General features: G+C 56.2%; 5 protein-coding genes across 5 annotated transcripts; 3 read left to right on the top strand and 2 right to left on the bottom strand.

Annotated features, from left to right (window-relative positions):
* Positions 1–697: 697 nt before the first annotated feature.
* SPB4 (ATP-dependent rRNA helicase SPB4) lies at positions 698–2696 on the bottom strand (the record flags this gene model as incomplete). The annotated part of the gene is made up of 3 exons (XM_037317397.1): positions 698–2425; positions 2475–2577; positions 2632–2696. 3 exons carry the CDS (start codon positions 2694–2696, stop codon positions 698–700), a joined length of 1896 nt encoding a protein of 631 aa, XP_037184126.1.
* A 1597-nt stretch (positions 2697–4293) lies between these two features.
* ptp4 (CTP-dependent diacylglycerol kinase 1) lies at positions 4294–5502 on the top strand (the record flags this gene model as incomplete). The annotated part of the gene is made up of 1 exon (XM_037317396.1): positions 4294–5502. One exon carries the CDS (start codon positions 4294–4296, stop codon positions 5500–5502), a length of 1209 nt encoding a protein of 402 aa, XP_037184123.1.
* Positions 5503–12981: 7479 nt separating this feature from the next.
* Positions 12982–13984, top strand: KXD1 (Biogenesis of lysosome-related organelles complex 1 subunit KXD1; the record flags this gene model as incomplete). Its single annotated transcript, XM_037317395.1, has 3 exons — positions 12982–13310; positions 13467–13619; positions 13903–13984. The coding sequence occupies 3 exons, from the start codon at positions 12982–12984 to the stop codon at positions 13982–13984; spliced, it is 564 nt and encodes a 187-aa protein (XP_037184124.1).
* Positions 13985–15482: 1498 nt separating this feature from the next.
* CGCA056_v002135 (uncharacterized protein) lies at positions 15483–16256 on the bottom strand (the record flags this gene model as incomplete). The annotated part of the gene is made up of 1 exon (XM_037317394.1): positions 15483–16256. The coding sequence occupies one exon, from the start codon at positions 16254–16256 to the stop codon at positions 15483–15485; it is 774 nt and encodes a 257-aa protein (XP_037184121.1).
* Positions 16257–17039: 783 nt separating this feature from the next.
* Positions 17040–17651, top strand: CGCA056_v002134 (uncharacterized protein; the record flags this gene model as incomplete). Its single annotated transcript, XM_037317393.1, has 1 exon — positions 17040–17651. One exon carries the CDS (start codon positions 17040–17042, stop codon positions 17649–17651), a length of 612 nt encoding a protein of 203 aa, XP_037184122.1.
* Between the last annotated feature and the right edge of the window lie 934 nt (positions 17652–18585).

Here is an 18585-nt window from a genome sequence, read left to right as displayed (position 1 = left end):
GGAAGGAAAGAGAATGATGAACATGGCGATGAAGGACAGAGCATTGTATTTGAAGGTTTACCAACAGTCTACATGGATGGGCTTACCTGGGACTTAGTGGGCATTTGGGGCGGCATCTTCTTTGAATCAGATGGTGTGGAGGTGGCTAGTAGTAGCAACTTCGACTTTGGTATGAGTTTTGGTATCTAGCAATACGGGGTGTATTGGGTTGGTGGGTTTCTCTTTGATTGAAAATGATGCCTTGATCTGAGGTTCCCTCTCTCTACCCTAAAGTGAACAAAACAAAAGGTCAATCAATGATAAGTATACAAGAAAGAGAGGGAGATATAGCACAACCTGGTTTCGATCCAGGGACCTCTGGGTTATGAGCCCAGCGCTCTACCCCTGAGCTATTGTGCTTGTATCGCTGATTGAAAAGCACGCTCGTTTACCACTACATGAAGGTAGTGGATTGGGTGAGTCATTCCCAAGTCACATTTTTCACTTTAGCCTCAGTCTGGCTCCGCTGTGGGAACATCTGGTAGAACAAACGGTCGGCGACGACTGGATAAGATCGATGGGGTGACTGGAGAGAGGGTCTCGTGAGATTGCATCGCCCTACACCAAGATCCGGGGTATCTCCACACCTCCAACCCATCCATCCAAAAGATCTCCGATACCAAAAACTTTTAATAATATCCCCGTATGATACAGCGCTTTAATCATCGAACCCCTCAAACTCGTCCTCCTTGTCCTTTCCGCCCGCTGCCTTGGCCTGGTTCCGTTTCCTCACTTCGGCAATCAGCTCGTTCAGCTCCATGGCCTTGATCTTCTCCTCCTCCGTCATCGTCGACATCCTCTCGGCCTCCTTCTTGCGTCTCCTCTTCTCCCGACGCTCGACTCTCAGATCTTCCCTGTCAGTCTGTTTGCTCCACGCCTCGTTGGTCTTGCGCTTCTTCTTCACCGCGTCCGCCGCGGCTGCCTTCTCTCCGTTCCTCTCCGCCTCGATCGCTGCCTGTCGTGCCGCTTCGCGGGTCTTGTCCTTGTATGTGAAGTTGTCCCAGTCGAAGCCCTCGTTGCCAAGCCACTTGTCGCCGTCCCAGTTCTTCGTCTCGGGCATGCGCGGGAGACGTAGCAGACCCCAGCCCTTGCCGAGGTCAGCCCAGTCGAGGTCCTTTACGCGGAAGATGGAGGTCGTCTGGTGGGCGCCGTAGCTACGCACCCAGCTGACGAAGGCTTTTTGGGCCTTGTCGTGGTAAGCGCGATCGCTGCGCAAGACGGCGCGGAACTTTTCTGAAGTTTCGTTTGCTTCTGCGTCGGAGATCTCTACTTCGGGTTTCGTGAGGGGGTGAATGGGCGTCTTGCGGACTTCGAGAAAGGGGATATAGTCCTCCTCGTGGCCAGGCTGCAGGAAGACCACGGCCAAGCCCTTTCGGCCTGCTCTACCTGCGCGTCCGCTTCTGTGGATGAAGACCTTGGGGTCTGCGGGCGGGTCGACTTGGCAGACAAAGTCTACCTGGGGGATATCGAGACCTCTGGCGGCGATATCTGTGCAAAGGAGGATGGAGGGCGAAACCGAATTAACGAACTTGGCGAAACTCTTTTCTCTCGCCTTCGGAGGGAGCTTTCCGTGCAATGGCACGAGTGTGAAGCCGTTGGGGAGAATGGTTGGGAGGACGTGTTGGAAGTAGTCCACGGCCGCGCATGATGACAGGAAGACAATGCTCCGTTGCGGGCGGGGGTTGAGGTTCTCTAGCAACTTGCAAAGCGCTGGCAGCTTTTTGCTGGCTGGAGTAAGGAGGTACGACATTTGCAGACTGATGGGTGTCTTCCGGTCCTCGATGATTCCTCCATCCCTCAAGCTCTTGACCCTGACTGCAATCTTGACGGGATTCCTCAGACCGACGGTGATAATCTGGGACACAGCCTCCGAAACCGACGCGCTGAACAGACCCGTTCTCCTCTGCTTCGGCAAATACCCAAGAATCCTCTGAATGTCCTGCTTGAAACCCATATCCAACAGACGGTCCGCCTCATCCATGATGAACAGTTCGAAGGTCGCTTGTGTGCAGTGGACGTGGGGAGAGGCCAGCAGCTCGACAAGTCTGCCCGGTGTGGAGACGAGAACATTGGGAGCATGTCTGACGAAGAAGCTCAGGTCCTGCTGCGTGGTAGTGTTTCCTCCGACGAGCAATTGGGGAACGATAACCGGGACGTTGGTGTCGGGGCGCTTCTCGTCCTCCTTGAGGTGAGGGAGGATCTCGGCAGAGGGTGGGTGGAAGCCGACGAGGGCCTGGAGAACGGAGTGAATCTGGATCGCAAGCTCGCGGGTCGGTGACACGATAATTGCAAAGACATGGCCGCGCTTCGTAGGCTCGGAAAGGCGCATGAGCTTCTGGACTAGGGGGAGGAGGAAAGCAAGAGTTTTGCCACTACCAGTGACGGCCTACAAGGATTAGTCTGCTATCGCATTGCATTGAGGTATTCTTGCATACCTCTACTACGACGTCCTTGTTTCCGAGGAACTGCGGCAGACATGCTGCCTGAACAGGCGTCATGCGCTGGAAGCCTTGACTAGAGACGAAATCGAGGATCCATCTGCGCGCAAAGGTTAGCAGCGCGTCGTCGTCGAGTTAGGCTTGGGAGTCGTACTCGGCCAGGGGAGGTGTAAGTCCACGCCAGGACCTAGGGTCCTTCTTCTTCTCGTCGGGCGCCATTGCGACAATCATCCAATTGGGCCTTGGGCTGTTCAGGAAGTTTTGCGCCTCAAGTTCGGCTCTGCGAAAGTCGTCGCGGCTGGCTGCTGTCTACAGTCCGAGCTGGAGGGGCCGAGATTTTTTTTTGGATTATCGATAAGAGCGGATCTAATCTCTTATCGATTACGATGCACAGATAAGATATGCTCACGTGGACTGTGTGCTGCTTGTCAGACCACCCAATAACCGGATTTCTTGGCGCAAGTGCCCGCCCCGACCGCCGTCCACGGACAAAGCTAGTGATATCATCCCGTCTCTCTGCCCGACCGTCCTGGGCCACCCCGAGCCACAATTTCAGATTTCGCGGGCGCAAGTGTCGCACAAGCACCAAGACAAAGTGTCATCGCCCTATGACATGCCACCCGAAAACTCTCAGCCATGATGCCAGCCAAACGCCCGCTTGGCACTTGCACACCCGCACTAGGCGGTCAAGAAAAATCAAGGAAAGACAGTGTCTCTCGCGTCCATGATGTGATGATGCACGATGGCAGACTGGGAGAGCGATACCCGCAGCAGAATCCTCCTGCGAAGAACGACATGGAAGCGGCGGGATGGCCGGAGATGGCTTCGTGGGTTTTTCTCACATGCTTGCCAGAGGCAGCCCGTAAAAAGCGCTGCCATTCAAATTGGATCGCACTGCGGACCCCTGCAAACTGGCCGCTGCCGCTGGACTTGACACCACCCGACAGGCCGTCCCTAGTATTAGTCGCGTGCACCGGACGGTGTTGGACTTGGGGAGTGGGCTTCGGGGGCGGTGGTCATCCGGGCCTCGGCACACTGTGTTGAGGGGTATTGGGACTGTAGGTGTTTAGCTGTCACGAACGTTATAGTTGTCCATCTTAGAAACCAAAACCATGAATACACCATGGTTCATGCCGTCAGAAATAACCATATCTATTCTAACGTAATTCTAAAGTAAAGTATCCCAAAGATAAACCACCATAACGATTAAACCAAATGGCTGGACATGCCACTACCAGGCACCATGTGGGCTTACTAACAGACAGTGTCACCGGCCCGGCACACAGTACGCCCCAGGTACTCGGTACCTTAACCTTACGGCGAAAAATCCTCACCTGCACAAGCCCATGTATTGGCACTGGACTCGCAGCGCAACAAGACACCGACGATCCGGTCCAAACTCCTCGTTTTAAACACATGTCACGCCGTCTGCTGACCGACCGCATGTCTGCGTGGTCTTCTTCTTCCTTCCCTTACCAGCCCGGCTCAACATGCGGCGGAGACCTTCTCTGCTGCATCCTCAAACATCACCCTGGATCCGATAATCACGCCCGCCTCCCTCCTCGAACCCCAGGCCCAGCATAGCCTTAACCATCAAAAACGTTATCCACGTTTCGACCTGTACCGCACCCACGCCCGCGCCTCCCAAGCCTCCAACTACGCCGCCGACGCCCTGGCCCCCCACGACCGCCTTTCGAGAAGAGACAGCTATCTCCGGTCCTCATCTTGGCCTCTACAAAGGCTCCTCCATCCCCTCCAACGCCTATTGACAGGGTCAGTGTCTTGCTCCCCTCTGCCCCCATTCCCGTACAACAACATGTCTGTCCGCGCCGTGCCCTCGACACCGCGTGTCATCTCCCCCAGCCCGACACCGTCAGAGATCGACGCAATGTCACAAGACAACTACTTTGGCCCTACAACGAGATCAGCAACAAGAAAGCGTCTCACTACTCCTCAGCCGGTAGAGGAGAGGACAGAAGAGGATGACTATGAGCCGACGACCATGCGCAGATCGCGCACACGAAGCCGCTCCCCGATCGAGTCTCGCCGTATTACACCGATGACGACCGTCAAGACGCAGACGAAACCACCCAAATCACCCGTCATCCCGAGCGAACCGATCTCGAATGGCGTCGCTCTCAACGGCGATGCGAACGGCAACGGCAAGGCACCGACGGCCAACGGCCACCTGGCCCCTCCTTCAGCCGCTCCCACAGGATGGAGCTGGCGAGACTTCAGCCGAAGCCCTAGTCCGCTGGGCTTGATACCCATTCACAGGAAATGGAGGACGTTTGTGCACAAGCACGAAGTGCCAAGAAAGGTGTTGCACGTCTCGATCGGATTCTTCACACTATGGCTTTACATTTCGGGTATTCAGACAAGCTCAGTTGCACCGTGGCTCATGGCTGCGCTCATGCCCATCGCGACAGCCGACTACCTGCGTCACAACTACGCCTCTTTCAACCGGTTCTACGTCTCGGTGCTCGGCGCCTTGATGCGCGAGAGCGAGTATGCGGGCTGGAACGGCGTCATCTTCTACCTGCTCGGCGCCTGGGCCGTCCTCAAGTTCTTCCCTAAGGACGTCGGTGTCATGGGTGTCCTGCTACTCAGCTGGTGCGATACCGCTGCCAGCACTTTCGGTCGCATGTACGGCGCATACACCCCGCGCATCCGCAAGGGCAAGTCTCTTGCGGGATCGACAGCGGCCTTCCTGGTCGGCATTGCATCTTCCTACTTCTTCTGGGGCTGGCTCGCGCCGAGAACGGGACCTTTCCCCGGCGACGAGCAGTATCCCTTCATGTTCACCGGGGCTCTTCACCTACCCCGCGCCATCGCAAGCGCCGTGGGGCTCTCGGATGCTCAGGCCACCATCACCGGACCGCTAGCGCTTGGTGTCATGGGTCTGTGGTCCGGCTTTGTGGCGGCCGCCAGTGAGGTGGTGGACATTTTCGGCTGGGACGACAACCTAACGATTCCAGTGCTCAGCGGAGCCGGTATCTGGGGATTTCTCAAGATCTTTGGCTAGAAGGGTCGGGGAAATAGATTGGGCGGAAACCAAAAAAAAAATCATACACTAAAGCTCACCGATCGCTAGCTTCATCGTCAACGACGACTAGCACACCGACGGCAATGGGCTATGAGGCGGGGAAGGGGCGCCAGCCTCCAACGGGGAGAGGCTGGGAAAAGGAGCGCCATCTCTGCCTCGCGCAAACGGCTGGCATGGCGTTATACATGCATGATTCATCGGCGTTTTTAACCGTGCCCGTTGGGATAAGAATCGGCGGAAGGCGGTCGGCGGCCGGGGAGGGGTTCGAGGAAACATACCATACTTATCATCAACGACAGGTATCTAGTCTGTACTTTTTTCTTTTTCAATCTCCTTGGGACGCGATACAGGATCGGAAATTCTATGGGAAACCACGGATGAAGGGACGACTGCGACGTCCAGGCCCCCGAGGGTATATAATGTTAGCTGCTATTACAAGATGACGAAACAAAGCTTTCCCTCTTCTCTCTTGCAGTTTACTCTCGTTCCCCTCACTTATCTGACATGCATTTGAATTTTTCTCGCGCGATGACACCGATTGCAAGGACAAGGCTTTGGGGATTATCGTAGGATCCGGGACCTTTGAGATGCGGTCACGCTTTCGTCTACTAGCGCTGCGTTCTGGAGAAGCACAGGGGAGATGGCCGGTGCAACTGTGAAGTTTGATCCTCTCGTGTAATGGCGGAGAGGGCACGAATGATAAGAAAAAGCCTGGGAGAATTCTGGATGGAAGGGGCATTTGGCAGATTCTCGCAGAAGAGGATCTCTGTCTGAAATCGCCACTTCTCGGATAATATCCAGCCAGCAGGCAGACAGAGACAGAGGAAGCACGGAAGGACGACGTGGTGTTCGTCACACTGCATGGCAGCGCAGCCGCAGTAAGAACACAGACCTTGGCCGGGGCTGAGGGGCTGAAGGCTGCGTGCGCTCTGCGTGGGTGGCTGGTGATGTCGTGCAGCTGTCGGGAGTTGTGGTTTTGTTACCTCACTCTAACCATGATTTGCCTACTTTACATCCGTATCTCATGAAGAGTTTTTATCCCGGGCGAGAGATGTGAGGGACACGGCATCTGGCAGCTCACGAAGTTTACGAAGGAGACACACACAAAACCGGTCTGATGGGCGACACAACACGTACACGGACTTTTTCTCTTGTTGGCGGGCGGAGGTGATGGACGTGGGATGTTGGATTGAGCTTACACGACGGTCGATCCTTGCAGGGAATGCAGTGTGCTGCGTTGCGTCGACCTTGCCGTGTGCGCCTTTCTCGTTCAAAGTCCCGGGAGAGGGAACGGCGGCGGCGTAGCGTGGCGTGGCGTGGGCATGAGCATATGGCGTGCGGCGTGCGGCGTTGGCAAAGAGGCTTGCATGCTGCATTTCGTCCTTGCGAAGGAGAGGCGGCCAGTGTCTGGTGCGAGTGGACGGGTGTTGTTTGGAGGAGAGCGAGCGAGAGAGCGGATCGCATCGCAGATTTGCTTGGGTGAGAAGCGACGCGGTGAGAAATGGGTGATGCGGAGGGGTATGCGAGTGTATCTGCGGGTGTTGTTGGCGATGGGGGCGATTTGCGATGTGGGTGGAGGGGGAGTGAGAGATGGGAGATGGCAGACGACGTGGGCGATGTTCGAATGTAACGTCGACAGCGAACGGAAGGAAAAGAAGGGCGGCGAAGCGGGATTTGTGGCCATGTTGGTTGGGTTGAGAGACGGCGCCCTCGTGGGCGATTGTCCAGTGAGCGTGTGCCCCATCATCAAAAAGTCTACCGTAGTCTCGCCCTGCCGGTCCTCCTCTTGTATGTAGGTGTGTGTGAGTGTGTGTACTGCGTGAGTGTGTTTGACTGCATCTGCATCCAATCTCACTTTTCACTGCTGGGCTTGCGTTGCGGTTGCGATTGCGGTTCATGCCATGGCATGTTGCATGTGTTGCGCTGTCCCACCCCTTGTCTTGCAGCAAGAATTATACGACTCGTTTGCTTGCCATGCCATGCCATGCGTTCCGGGATACAGCAGACCCGGAGGTGAGGCAGCGCCCCGTCATTCTGTTTGGAGTTCCGCGTCCAACTTCTTGGTGTTTTCCCGTCCTCAGATGGCACTTTTCGCATCCCGATGTTGAAGAACAGCACGGGAGAGACAAACGGGCAAAACAAGGTTTGCGGGCTCGTTTTCCGTGGCACAGACCGTTTTCGTTTCACCCGTCACCGCTCGTTTCTCCCCTCTTTAGTCTCACCTCACCTCACATGGCTTGCCGTAGCCTCTCTCACTCTCACGCTCTGGTCCGAACCGATACGGCCATGTACTGAGCGGAATCTCGGAGTCGATGATGGCTCTGGCTCTGGGTCAGTGCCTACGGTTGTCATTCCGATTCACCACCGGGATGCCGTAACCGCAGAGTGGCGCATTCGAATGCGGACAAGCCTCGCCAAAGAGGTATTGGTCAACCACCACTCATGCAAAATGAAGCCCCGTCATCCCAGAGTGAATCTCGACCTATGGCCGGCACTCGGTGCCTCACCTCAAAGTCCCTGACGTGCGTCTCTGACTATTGGCGCTCATCGATGTCAAACTCCAGGTCTACTGCAACACTACCCGGCTAGTCGAGTTCGAGAATGGTCGTCAACGAAGCCCAAACGCCGATTCCCTCTGTCAGGAGTGAGTGCCGTTGAGTCTACGAAGAAATAGGTGTAGCCAAGTCCAAGTCGTCGGCGGTGGATCCCGGTGCATGGAGGGCAAGTCATGCCCCTCCCCCTCCTTTTCTTCCTCGCCCGAATTTCAAGGTCAGGGTGCCTAGGTATCTATTTCGATGTATTTCTCCTCAGACCGGAAGGACCTCCCTTCCGGCTCCGGACCAAGGCCCCGGCAAGCCCTTGGTCTGGTGTTTTTTGGACGACAAATTTTGCTTCCTTCTCTCTCTCGCACGATTGTTTCTTCTGTGAGAAGGCTCAAACGTCAGACTGGCTTGCTCCGGGGTGGCCCCGGCTGGAGACCTCATGCAGCCCGTTCCCCCTCCATTCACACGCTCTGTTCGTTTGGCATGTTTCCAGAACGACGTTCGTCATCCCGGGGATACCTTGCGTGGGGCACCTCGGGTCCCTGCCGGCCAAGAGACGAGACAGAGATACATCACGGCGAACCGCGGGCCGGGATGAGGAACGACGCTCTCCTCTCCTTGACTGGCCATGGTCACTCGGTAAGGTAAAGTAGGGTTAGCTGCGTCGTCGAAGTGTTTTGGCCGTTGTCTGTCACGCCCGCATCACCTGCGCCAGACAGACATGCGTACGGATAACTCTAGGACATACATGTCTTCAAGTGACCATCCCACTTTCGACTGATGCGGGCCCGTTTTGGCGTTTTTGGCTCTTGATGGCCAACGCCGGGCCTCGGAAGTGGTCACTTGTATGCCTCGTTGGATGCCTTGCCATGCTCGCTCACCATCGTCGTTGCATCTCAGGTTCCACCCTGGACCCAGTCAACTGCAAGTCCCAGGTCCAGAAGGGAAATCCCATTGATGAACAGGAAAAAAAAAACAGCCAGTACCGGCGCCAGTGGTTCCAATCCGAGGTACGGGCGTATTATGGCGCACGACATGCAGTTGCAGAGCAGCAGCAGGAGCAGCAGTAACATCAAATGGGGTGATGCAAAACCAATGCGCCGCTAGATCGGATCGGAAAGTAAAAGGGCCCCCCTTGGTCGCCCTGTCCTGGCTTCGTAACCCATGACATTAGGCAGATGGGGGGCGTTGGTGGTTGAGGGAAGTCCCAGGTGGTGATGCAGGTGGTGATGATGCCGGTTCACCATTGGGCCTCCCTCTTGGGGCTTGGGTTTGGGTACCTCTGCCTTACGGTGAGGTCGACTTTTGGGCTGCCTCTTCTCACTCACACGCGGCCGGATTGTCAACCGTCGACGGCTGACGATGACGGATGTGGGACTTGGTTGGGGGCCCAGAGAGAGACCTTGAAGGCTTACACCGCCGCTCTTGGGAGTTGCAGGTGTAAGATTGCCCCAGTTTGCTTGCTTGCGTCTTTGTCTCCGTTCTGCGGCAGCCTTTCAAACCTGCTACAAGAGAGCAGAGAGAAAGAGAAAAAACGGTTCGTGTCCTGACTTGTGTAATTTCGGGGTTTCGAGGTTTGCATCTCTAGAGCTCCATCTTCTCGCATATCTGCCTCTGGAGATGCATTCACACCCCCAGTCATATGAAACTTTCGAGGAACTTGGGAAAACTTGGGGATGGAGTTCCCCCCATCGCCCCCCTCCCACCTTGCATCAGTGATGGATGCTCAGAGGGGCGAAATCCAGCAAGTCGGCGCCGCTTTTCTGCATTTTTAACCAATGGAAAATACAAAAACTCCGTCGATTAAGCCGACGAAGGACGCCCTGGTCAACCTTCTGCATCAGTGCATCTCCATCAGGCCGGGGTGGTGGTGCAGGGGTGTCTGGGAGCCCTGCCGGAGCCCTGGACGGGTTCCAAGACTGGCAAAAGCTGGGAGTCTGTTTTCTTTTGCACCAATGGAAAATCCAGAAAATGAACAGATATCGAGTCAATCAGCGAGGGGGAGAGGTCACAGGTAGAGTGTCAAAGGGTCGGTGGGAAAGGTGACCAAGAGCCAGGAGGCCCGATTGGGACAGGCAGCCAACGGTCGACCGAACACGATGCCGTAGAGGCGAAGAAAATGGAAAAAAAATGTATTATTTGGCTAGAGCGGGTGAAACTAAAAAAAATTTAATCGTTCTTTTTTTCCGACCCAGGGAAGACAGAGCAAAAAAAAAAAAAGGAATTAAATAAAAACGGTCATGGTTCTCATCTTGACAACGCATCACCACAGAAAATGCCCGAATCTGCTGCACTTCTGCCTGACCTGACGCCAGGGTCAATCAAGTCAACCACCACGGGATACATCACTTCCTCCTTGTCTGCAACTCCAACACGCATCCGCACGGCAAAACGCAACATTGCCGTTTGAATGAACATTTTGGCTTCGCAACAAGTCAGGTTTCCCAAGGTCCGATCAGCATAGTACAAGGGCCCCCCCCCCCCTCCTCCCCCATCATTTTTCCCGCATTCCCGATTCTTCCAAGGTGGTTTCTGTTGCAGTCCAACGAGACGACGACACGAGCCGGGTGGGAGTGGAAATCCCACGCTGCTTTTACAAATGGAATTAGAGTCGTCAAAAGGTACTTTTTTCTTGGCATTGCTTGACGTTGACCTGGTTCTGTTACCTTGTTTGTTCTGACCTCTTGTCCTCTCTCTGTACCTGGTCGTACTGTCGAAGCACGCAGACAGAAAAGACATGGCGGCCACGTTGGAAAATACATGCCAGGAACGCCAGGTTCGTTCGCAATTGCGAACGAAGAAAACGGAGAGAACAGACAGGCACACATGGGCGCGCACACACACACACCCGGGGCCTCACTGAGCTGCCCCCGTTACATTCCCATCCGAAGCCGTTCTTTTCTCGACTTCTGTCCTGATCCAACCCGCCCTGCCCTGCCCTACTCTGCCTTATCCTGTCCCATCCTCCGCCCTCGTGGCCTCCGCTCTCGTTGGGCCAGAGTTTCGATCAACGCCGGGCCATACCTTCCCCGTTGGTCCTGGCTCTGTTTGACCTCTATCGTGACGTTTCCGCCTTGTACCTCCCCAGGCCCGAGGTTGCTTGCTTGCTTGCTTGCTCTCTCTCTCTCTGTGTGTGTCTCTTTGCAACCCACATTCCTCACCCACAGTATTCCATTTCCTCCTCGCCCTCTCTCCATCCGTCACGAATCAGAACGTACCCCTCCCCGGTAGGAATACTTTCCATAGCCCCCGTCGGCTCGCGTCTGACTGGGTCGATGGAAACGTTGGACCCGCACGGCCTCCGTCATACTCCCATCCACGGCTCATGGCGTGGCCCCGGAAGGCCGTCGTCGTTCGACCCGGAAGCCCTCGACGACCTTCCGTTTGCCTTGCTTCCGAAGCCTTCACCTTCCCCCCTCCAAATGTCTTAGATCCACGCCTCACACTTCAACACCACCTCCCTCATCCCAAGCTAAAGCAACCTCTTCCCATCTTGACACCGCACGGGCGTGGGCGGAAAGAGGTCCCATGGAAAGGAACCCTTCACGCCATGGTCCATGGTCCACGGCCGCCGTCCCCGTCCCTGCCCACAGAGCCCCATGCCCCTGGCTTGCAGGTGCATCCACCCTCTCCTTGCCTTACCTTACCTTAGCTGGTTAAAGTAGTTCGGCGTGATACCTGTCGAGATGTACCTCCCCTGCCCTGTCTTGCCCGGCGGTCCATCAAAAAAATATGTGTCTCTGTCTGTCTGCAGAGCCCTCCGTCGCCGTTTTACACGACATGCCTTACATGGCTTCCCAGCCCGCATCTGTCTCGCTGCTCTTCGCCGGTCTGCACCGGCTAGTCCGCGCCAGTTTCCACGCGTCTCTTTCGTTTCTCTTTTTTTCTCCCCTGGCCCCGGTTGTCATCTTTCTCAAGCCCGGATGTCCCAAACAGATCCATTGCCTCATCTGGGCCACCCATCCTCCATCGTGGTCCTTCTCCACCAATACGACCCATGATAGTCGCCCCTCGGCATATGCAGACACCTTGCTCGGTTGTTTTATTTGCCTTCGATGCTGAGCTATTCCTTTTGAGTCTTTATTCATTCTTTGAGAGAAATGGACACTCGGCCTGCAGATGTAGCAACCTGTTTTCCCTGTCTTCTTCTTGGCCAATGGCTCTGTCCATCACCCTTCCACATGCCCCCCTCAACGTCTCCATTATCCACACCCTCGAGACAACCACTCCGTTGCCTTCGTCTTTGATTATCACTGCCCACCCCGCGAGCAACAGCCATTGAAGCAAGCGGCAAGCGGGCGAAGACAGGGTTTAGCCTCTTTCTCTTCCCTGTCACTAACGCACAGGCTAGCCCAGGTCCAGACAGGTCGGCCGGCTGTTGCTGCTGCTGCTCATGCTCATGGCCGACGTCCGTCCGTGTCGTTGCGTGTGTCTGCGGCCATTCTCACCATCCCATCACATCATGCCCAGGGACCATTCCGTCCGTTCCCTCCCTCGGGCGGGGTTCAGTCATGAAGCCATGGCTTGCAATCGGACGAATCGAGGCTTGATGTCTTATCCCCTCCCCCGAGCAAGAAGAAGAGATGGAGTCCGGAATGGGTCTCGGAAAAAGTATAAAAGGGCACAACTTGAGCGGTTGGAATCTGTATTCTTCTTCTTCCTTTCTCATCACCATCTCGGACGATCTCAGCAAGCTTCTGCCCAACTTCTCCAAGTCGCTCTTCATCAAGCTTCATCCAAGCAAGCACCTTCCTTGCGCTTCGTCATACCAAGTGGCAAGCCCATCCCCAGTTCACAACACAGAGAACTTTAGTCATCCCTTGTTTGCTTCAAACAAGTTCCCACATCGCACATACGCAACACGTCACAAGCTCTTAACCGTCTTCGTCGACTACCCGGATATCCATCGCCCATCATGTCTGCCCACTACAACTCCTACGCCATCCCCATGCCCGTCCCCAACCACAAGGGCCAACAATACCCCAGCTACAGCAGCACCTACTCGGTCTCGCCCCCAGAGACGGACGAGTCCGTCAGCTCAGGAACCGGAGCCTCATACAGCAACAGCGGATACTCTGGCGGCTACTCGGTTGCCAACTCCAGCTACGCCGGCAGCAACAGCGGCGACTTTGACAGCCACCACTCGGCCAGCGGAGTCGACTTCAACGACTACATGCAGGACCGCTTCGCCCAGACCTTTGACCCCATCCCTCTGGATCGCAACATTGCGGTCCAGGCGCAAACGTGAGTACGCCCCATCGAGAGCTACAAAAATCCCCGAGCGGTGTTCCGGCGGCCGGTGCCTGCATAAGCCGCGGGGGCCGATCGCCGCAGCAATCCGGAAAAGACGAACGACAGCAGAGAGAAAACATTTGGCTGACCGGAAAACGCAAAAAATAGATCCGGCAAGCTCAACGCAAAGCACCGTGAGCTGCTGGAACTCCAGAAGAAGGCGCAAGCCCGTCTCGCAAAGACGCGCGAGCGCTTCAACGAGGGCTACCGTGACGCTCAGGACGTGCGCGCGGACCTCGAGTGGACGCAGAAGAAAGTCTCGTAAGTGTGCATCATTTTTCCTCACCCGATCTCCGAATGCGAGATCCGAGACCTCGAAAAAAAAAAAAAAAACAAGCGGCAGAAAACGATGGCCAAGGTTGACGATCTACCGGCAATCTCGCAATTCCCCTCTTCTCCCCGCGAACTGGCGGGGAAAATGGAGGCACGGGAAAAGCGGGTTTCGGTGGCATCGGAAAGAAGCAAGCTTGTTCGACAGAAAACCGGCGGCCGCCGCTGCGAGATCTGAGACAAGACAGAAAACCGGGCTAACACCTCTGCGCAGATCGCTGAAGAGCAAGACTTCCCGCAAGCACACCAAGGAGTACAACAAGGCGCGCGCTCGCTACCCTTCGCCCGAGTACTAGACGTACCTTGCGAATGCGCTCTCTCATCTCTTCGTCAGCCGCGCGACATCGCGGACGTTGAAGCAGCAGAGACGAGCAGGCGACAAAAGCGTTTCTTTCAGCCTTACCTTTGGGTGTCGGTCTTTTCTAGCGTGTCATTTTCAAAAGCAACCTCCTCCATCACACCCGCCACACCAAAAGTCGACGCACGACATACACACATCCCTGCCTGCACAGAAACTGCAGGAACCAAGATACCAAAAATCCCCGGATTTACTTTGCATCTCTATTTTTTGCTCGACGATTGATCAGCGCACGCCTCCTCCACCTCGTTTGTTTATTTTTCTTGGGTACATATTGGGCTGTCAAGGAGGTGAGGGGCAGCGAGAAGCAGAGACAGGGGGGCGGGGGCCCAGCTTCTTAGGCGAGCCTGACAGTCGGGATCGCGGTTGACGCGCAGCGGCACGGCGCGGGGCGAGCATGGGGCCTGCTAGCGGCCCATCTCACGCTGCTTTTGCGAGCTTCGCGGAGGGCGGCAGCGAGGTAAATGTTTGAGCCGTGGAGATGGATGGGGGGAGGGATTCCGCCCGCGTGGTAGACACTCCACTAATCCGTCCTCCACACACACTCCTACCGTTCTCGCCGAACCTCGTGGGCTTTCCCGGGCTGTTGGATTTCCTCTGCTCTTCAGGACCTTGTTTGGGGAGGCTTTGTTCCACGGAACCATGATGAGATATGATTGGATGAAATGGGTATGATTTTGGGCGGTTTTTGTAGTTTAAAAGCACACCTCCCCCTCTTCCTCCCTGGGGACCCAGGGCAAGCATCCAGGGTGGCCTGCAGTAGGCCCTCAGAGCCGAGAGATCGGTTCGGTGGAGATCTGGCGGCGCAGGGAGGAGACCACGGGGACGGAGACGGGGAGAGAAAGGTGAAAATTGCGGCGTCTGTAAGGGAGGCGCTTGTCCTTTTCGGGGCGGTGGGATATTGCTCTTTCGGGAAGGGGAGGCGGCGAGGGAGAGGGTGATGGATCTCTTTTGCGGGCTGGCGTTTCCTATAACACCCCGGGCGGTTCTCTAGTGACGATAGGGCTTGTCCATAGTAACATCGTAAGCCTCTTTCTTGTTCGATTGATGGGCCAGCGGACGGGGGGTCGCTGGTCCCTATACTCCTCCCCCCGTAGCAGCACCGCCCAGCTCCATCGATGCCGCGATGCCACCGTAACGAATCCCACGACGATGGCCCCGTCGTGGGGCATCTCCGGGACCCAGTGATGAATCATGTGATGAAGCGTAGAGTCCTTCCACGCCTTATGACGTCTGCCCCTGTCCGATCAGGGATGTTGATATCACGTGATATCGGTCTGAGTCCGGTGAAGTTGACGCTGGCATGGCCAAGAGACGGGTGAACAAGGGAGGGGCTATGTATCAATTGTAGTTCGATACATAGCTGACAACCTTGTCCATCTACCTCCCAACCCATACAGCCCTTCCTCATGTCGATGGTTCCTCGGAGGAAAGCCCTAGGCAGTCTGCGTCTGTCCCTCCATAGCCCAGCTCCCCCTCGGCTCAACCCCAGCCGCCTTCTCAAGCTTCGCCCACGGGTTCTCGTTGGACTTATGGTCGTAGTATCCCTCCCACCACGGCTTGCCGTCGTCCCTCTGCTGGTAGTGGTGGTTGTTCCTCGCGCCACCGCGTCCGCCCCGTCCTCCGGGTGGCGCATCGCCCTGGTTCCAGCCCGGCATGCTCGTCGGCGCGGCGCCCATCTCCCGCCCCCACGATGCCTCCGGCCTTCTAGGCAAGCTCGCGCCCGAGGGCAGCGCGTCACCAGCTCCGGCTCCGCCCTGCTGCGCTTGAGAGGCGGCGCTGCCGACGCCGCCGCGGACGGTCAGCTCGTCGATCAGCGACTGCGCGTGGGCCAGCGCGGGCGCGACGGTGGGGTCTGAGTAGAGGCTTGCGCCGCCTTCTTCGTCGTCGTCGTTGTTGTCCGCGGCGGCGGCGGCGGCGGGGTGCGGCTCCTCCGCTTTGGTGTCAGCTGCGACGGTGGTGGTGGTGGTGTCGGGTTCGGCGTCGGAGTCGAGTGCGATCTCGTCTGTGTTCGTCGCGCTGGCTGCTGCCGGGGCAGACGCGGGTGTGCGGGTTGCGAGGGCGACTTGGTTCGCGCCGGTTGCAGAGTCGGAGGCGGCGACGGCGTCGGTGCGGTGGTTGTATTTGCGCTTCTTCGCGGCGGGTTGGGTCCCGAAGGAGGCGAAGCCCATGAAGGCGGCCATCTCGGGATCGATGTCGGAGGCGTCCATCGTGGCGGTGAGAGGTAGAACGTATGGGACGATGAGAAAGGATGTGAAGCGGTTGTTCGTTGTGTGTTGGTCGGAGAGGGAAGGTCGCACGCAGCTGTTGTTTCGACGAGCAATCAATTGGCAACGCGAGAGAAAAAAAAGGATGGGAGCTTGGGGCGCGGTTAGATCCGTGGCAAATTGCAGCGGGAAAAGGTCGAAATAAGCTGGAGACCCTTGCTCGGCACTGGGGCGCTTAATCCCAGCCTCGTGGGGAGCTCTCTACATTAAGGTAAGGTAGTCCCAGTTAGGGGTCCGACGAGATGACGAGGTTTTACCTGGGACGAACCCCAACAGGTCGACTGTGGTGCAAATGGCGAGATTGGCAGTGTCGTCGGGTATTTGCGGCTGTTGCGACGACCTATGAGAGACATGCAACTCTCCGCGAATCATTCCTGTGTCCGTTTCCCAACCCCTCAGAGAGGCTTTTCGGGTCAATTGATTGTCTCAGGGCGCGCAGTTGAAGCTCATGTGGTCCGGGCCGTGCACTGATGTCATTTTTTGAAACGCGTAGGGGGTGCGAGACCCCTGGCGCGGATCTCGGGAGTTTTGGGCGGTGGTTTGCGACTTTGCTTGACCTCACGTCTTGCGCTGAACAACACCCCATACCGGCGATATTTTTGCACCTGTTTGGTTGATCACATACTTACGGATACGCGCACAAGACCTTTGGCGTTCCGATTTCGCACCAAAGCCCTCAATTGAAACCCCAGCCGGCCTCGTTCACCGCGAGCCAGCCCGCCCATCATGGCCACCCCTCCGACCGATGTCGCCCTTATCTCCCCCTCGAAATACACATCCTCCCCTCCCGCCTCCGCCTCCGCGCCCCCGATAGACTGGCTCCTGCGCACCTGGAGCGTGACGCACTCCACCCTCACCATGTGGCGCGACGCCCGCAACGTGCGCATCACCTACGCCGCCCTCCCCGCGAAGCCCGACGGCACCGCGCGCGTCGACGACCTGGTCGAGTACGAGTCCAACAAGAGCACCCCCTCGACGGGCGTCAAGTCCGTCAAGGGCGTCGACACCGCGTCCCGTCCCGGCGGCGACACGGGCGCGTGGGACTGGAGGGGCAAAGGGTGGCTGTTCTTTGTGGGGAGCCACTGGGAGGTCCTCGGGTGGGGGGAGAAGAAGACGGCGGCGGGGGAGACGGAGAGGTGGGCTGTTACGTGGTTTGCACCGACCGTCTTTACGAAGGAGGGCGTCGACATCTACTGCGATCGGAAAGAGGGCTTGAGTGAGGGGACGTACAAGGAGATCATGGCTGGGTTGAAGGGGTTGGAGGCCAAGGAGGTCGCCGAGATGGTCGAGAAGGACATGAAGCCTGTTGAGATTTTGTTGCCGTGGAAGGAGGCTTGAAGAGGCAGCGCAAGAGTTTGGACATAATGTTGTGGCGGCAGAGACAGTATACAGATGGGATGAGCAGAGCAAGGTTGGGCTCCCCCCCTCTTCTTCATGCCGAGGTTTGATGTCGAGGCTATCGACCGTATTGGCGGATTTCTCGTTTGTCTTTTTGGCTCGACCATATTCTGAGACCATTAGAGCAAATGCCCACTTAGGAGTGTCAGATCCTGAGCCCGGACAGGCTCTATTTATCTACTTACTCAATTTATTCCCTTTTTCGTTATCAACATCTTTCGGCAAGGAAAGTGGCAGGTGTGAAACGCAAGGTTGAATGTAAAGTAGCATACGAGCACTACGTGGAAGCATGCGATTGCTAAATTTCTGTTTCCTATCAACTAGGCAGCAACACCGGAATCAGTTCAACGTCGATGACATTTTGACGATACCTACCGAAGGGAACGTTGGTCTAGGATGGAGCAGCTACCACAATGAGGCCGAGAATGAGGCAGAGTAGCCATCGGTCACACTGCAATTTATCATGTCAATAAACTTGAAATTTTGATTACAATGTGTTACGCATAAGATGAGCAACCTTCCTACTTACACCTACAAGGCGGGCATGAAGCTGGTTGCTTTTCATCATCACACAACACACGAGGCTCATGTGGGAAAAGTGCTTATGAAATGATTTCATTACTACGGAGCCATTACCATTACGACCTCCAGCGCAAAGCGAACGAATTGGGTATTCTATAAAACATATCGAGCCTGTCCAACCTGGTCATGCCGATCTTGGGTATCGTCTCCTGAACAGGCCATACGTCCTCTCCGCCATCAGATTTCGTAAAAGTACATCGTGTATTTTCGTGTGATTTTGTGGGTTGTATAAGTCGTGAAAGCAGGGGTATTGGGAAAGCAAAAGCAATCGTGTCGAAAACGTCAAAGCGCA

Source organism: Colletotrichum aenigma (assembly GCF_013390185.1).
Source record: "Colletotrichum aenigma strain Cg56 chromosome Unknown KSG_Cg56_contig02, whole genome shotgun sequence".
Taxonomy (NCBI): domain Eukaryota; kingdom Fungi; phylum Ascomycota; class Sordariomycetes; order Glomerellales; family Glomerellaceae; genus Colletotrichum; species Colletotrichum aenigma.
The sequence above is the reverse complement of the archived record's forward strand: the minus strand, read 5'-3'. Positions and strand labels throughout refer to the sequence as shown.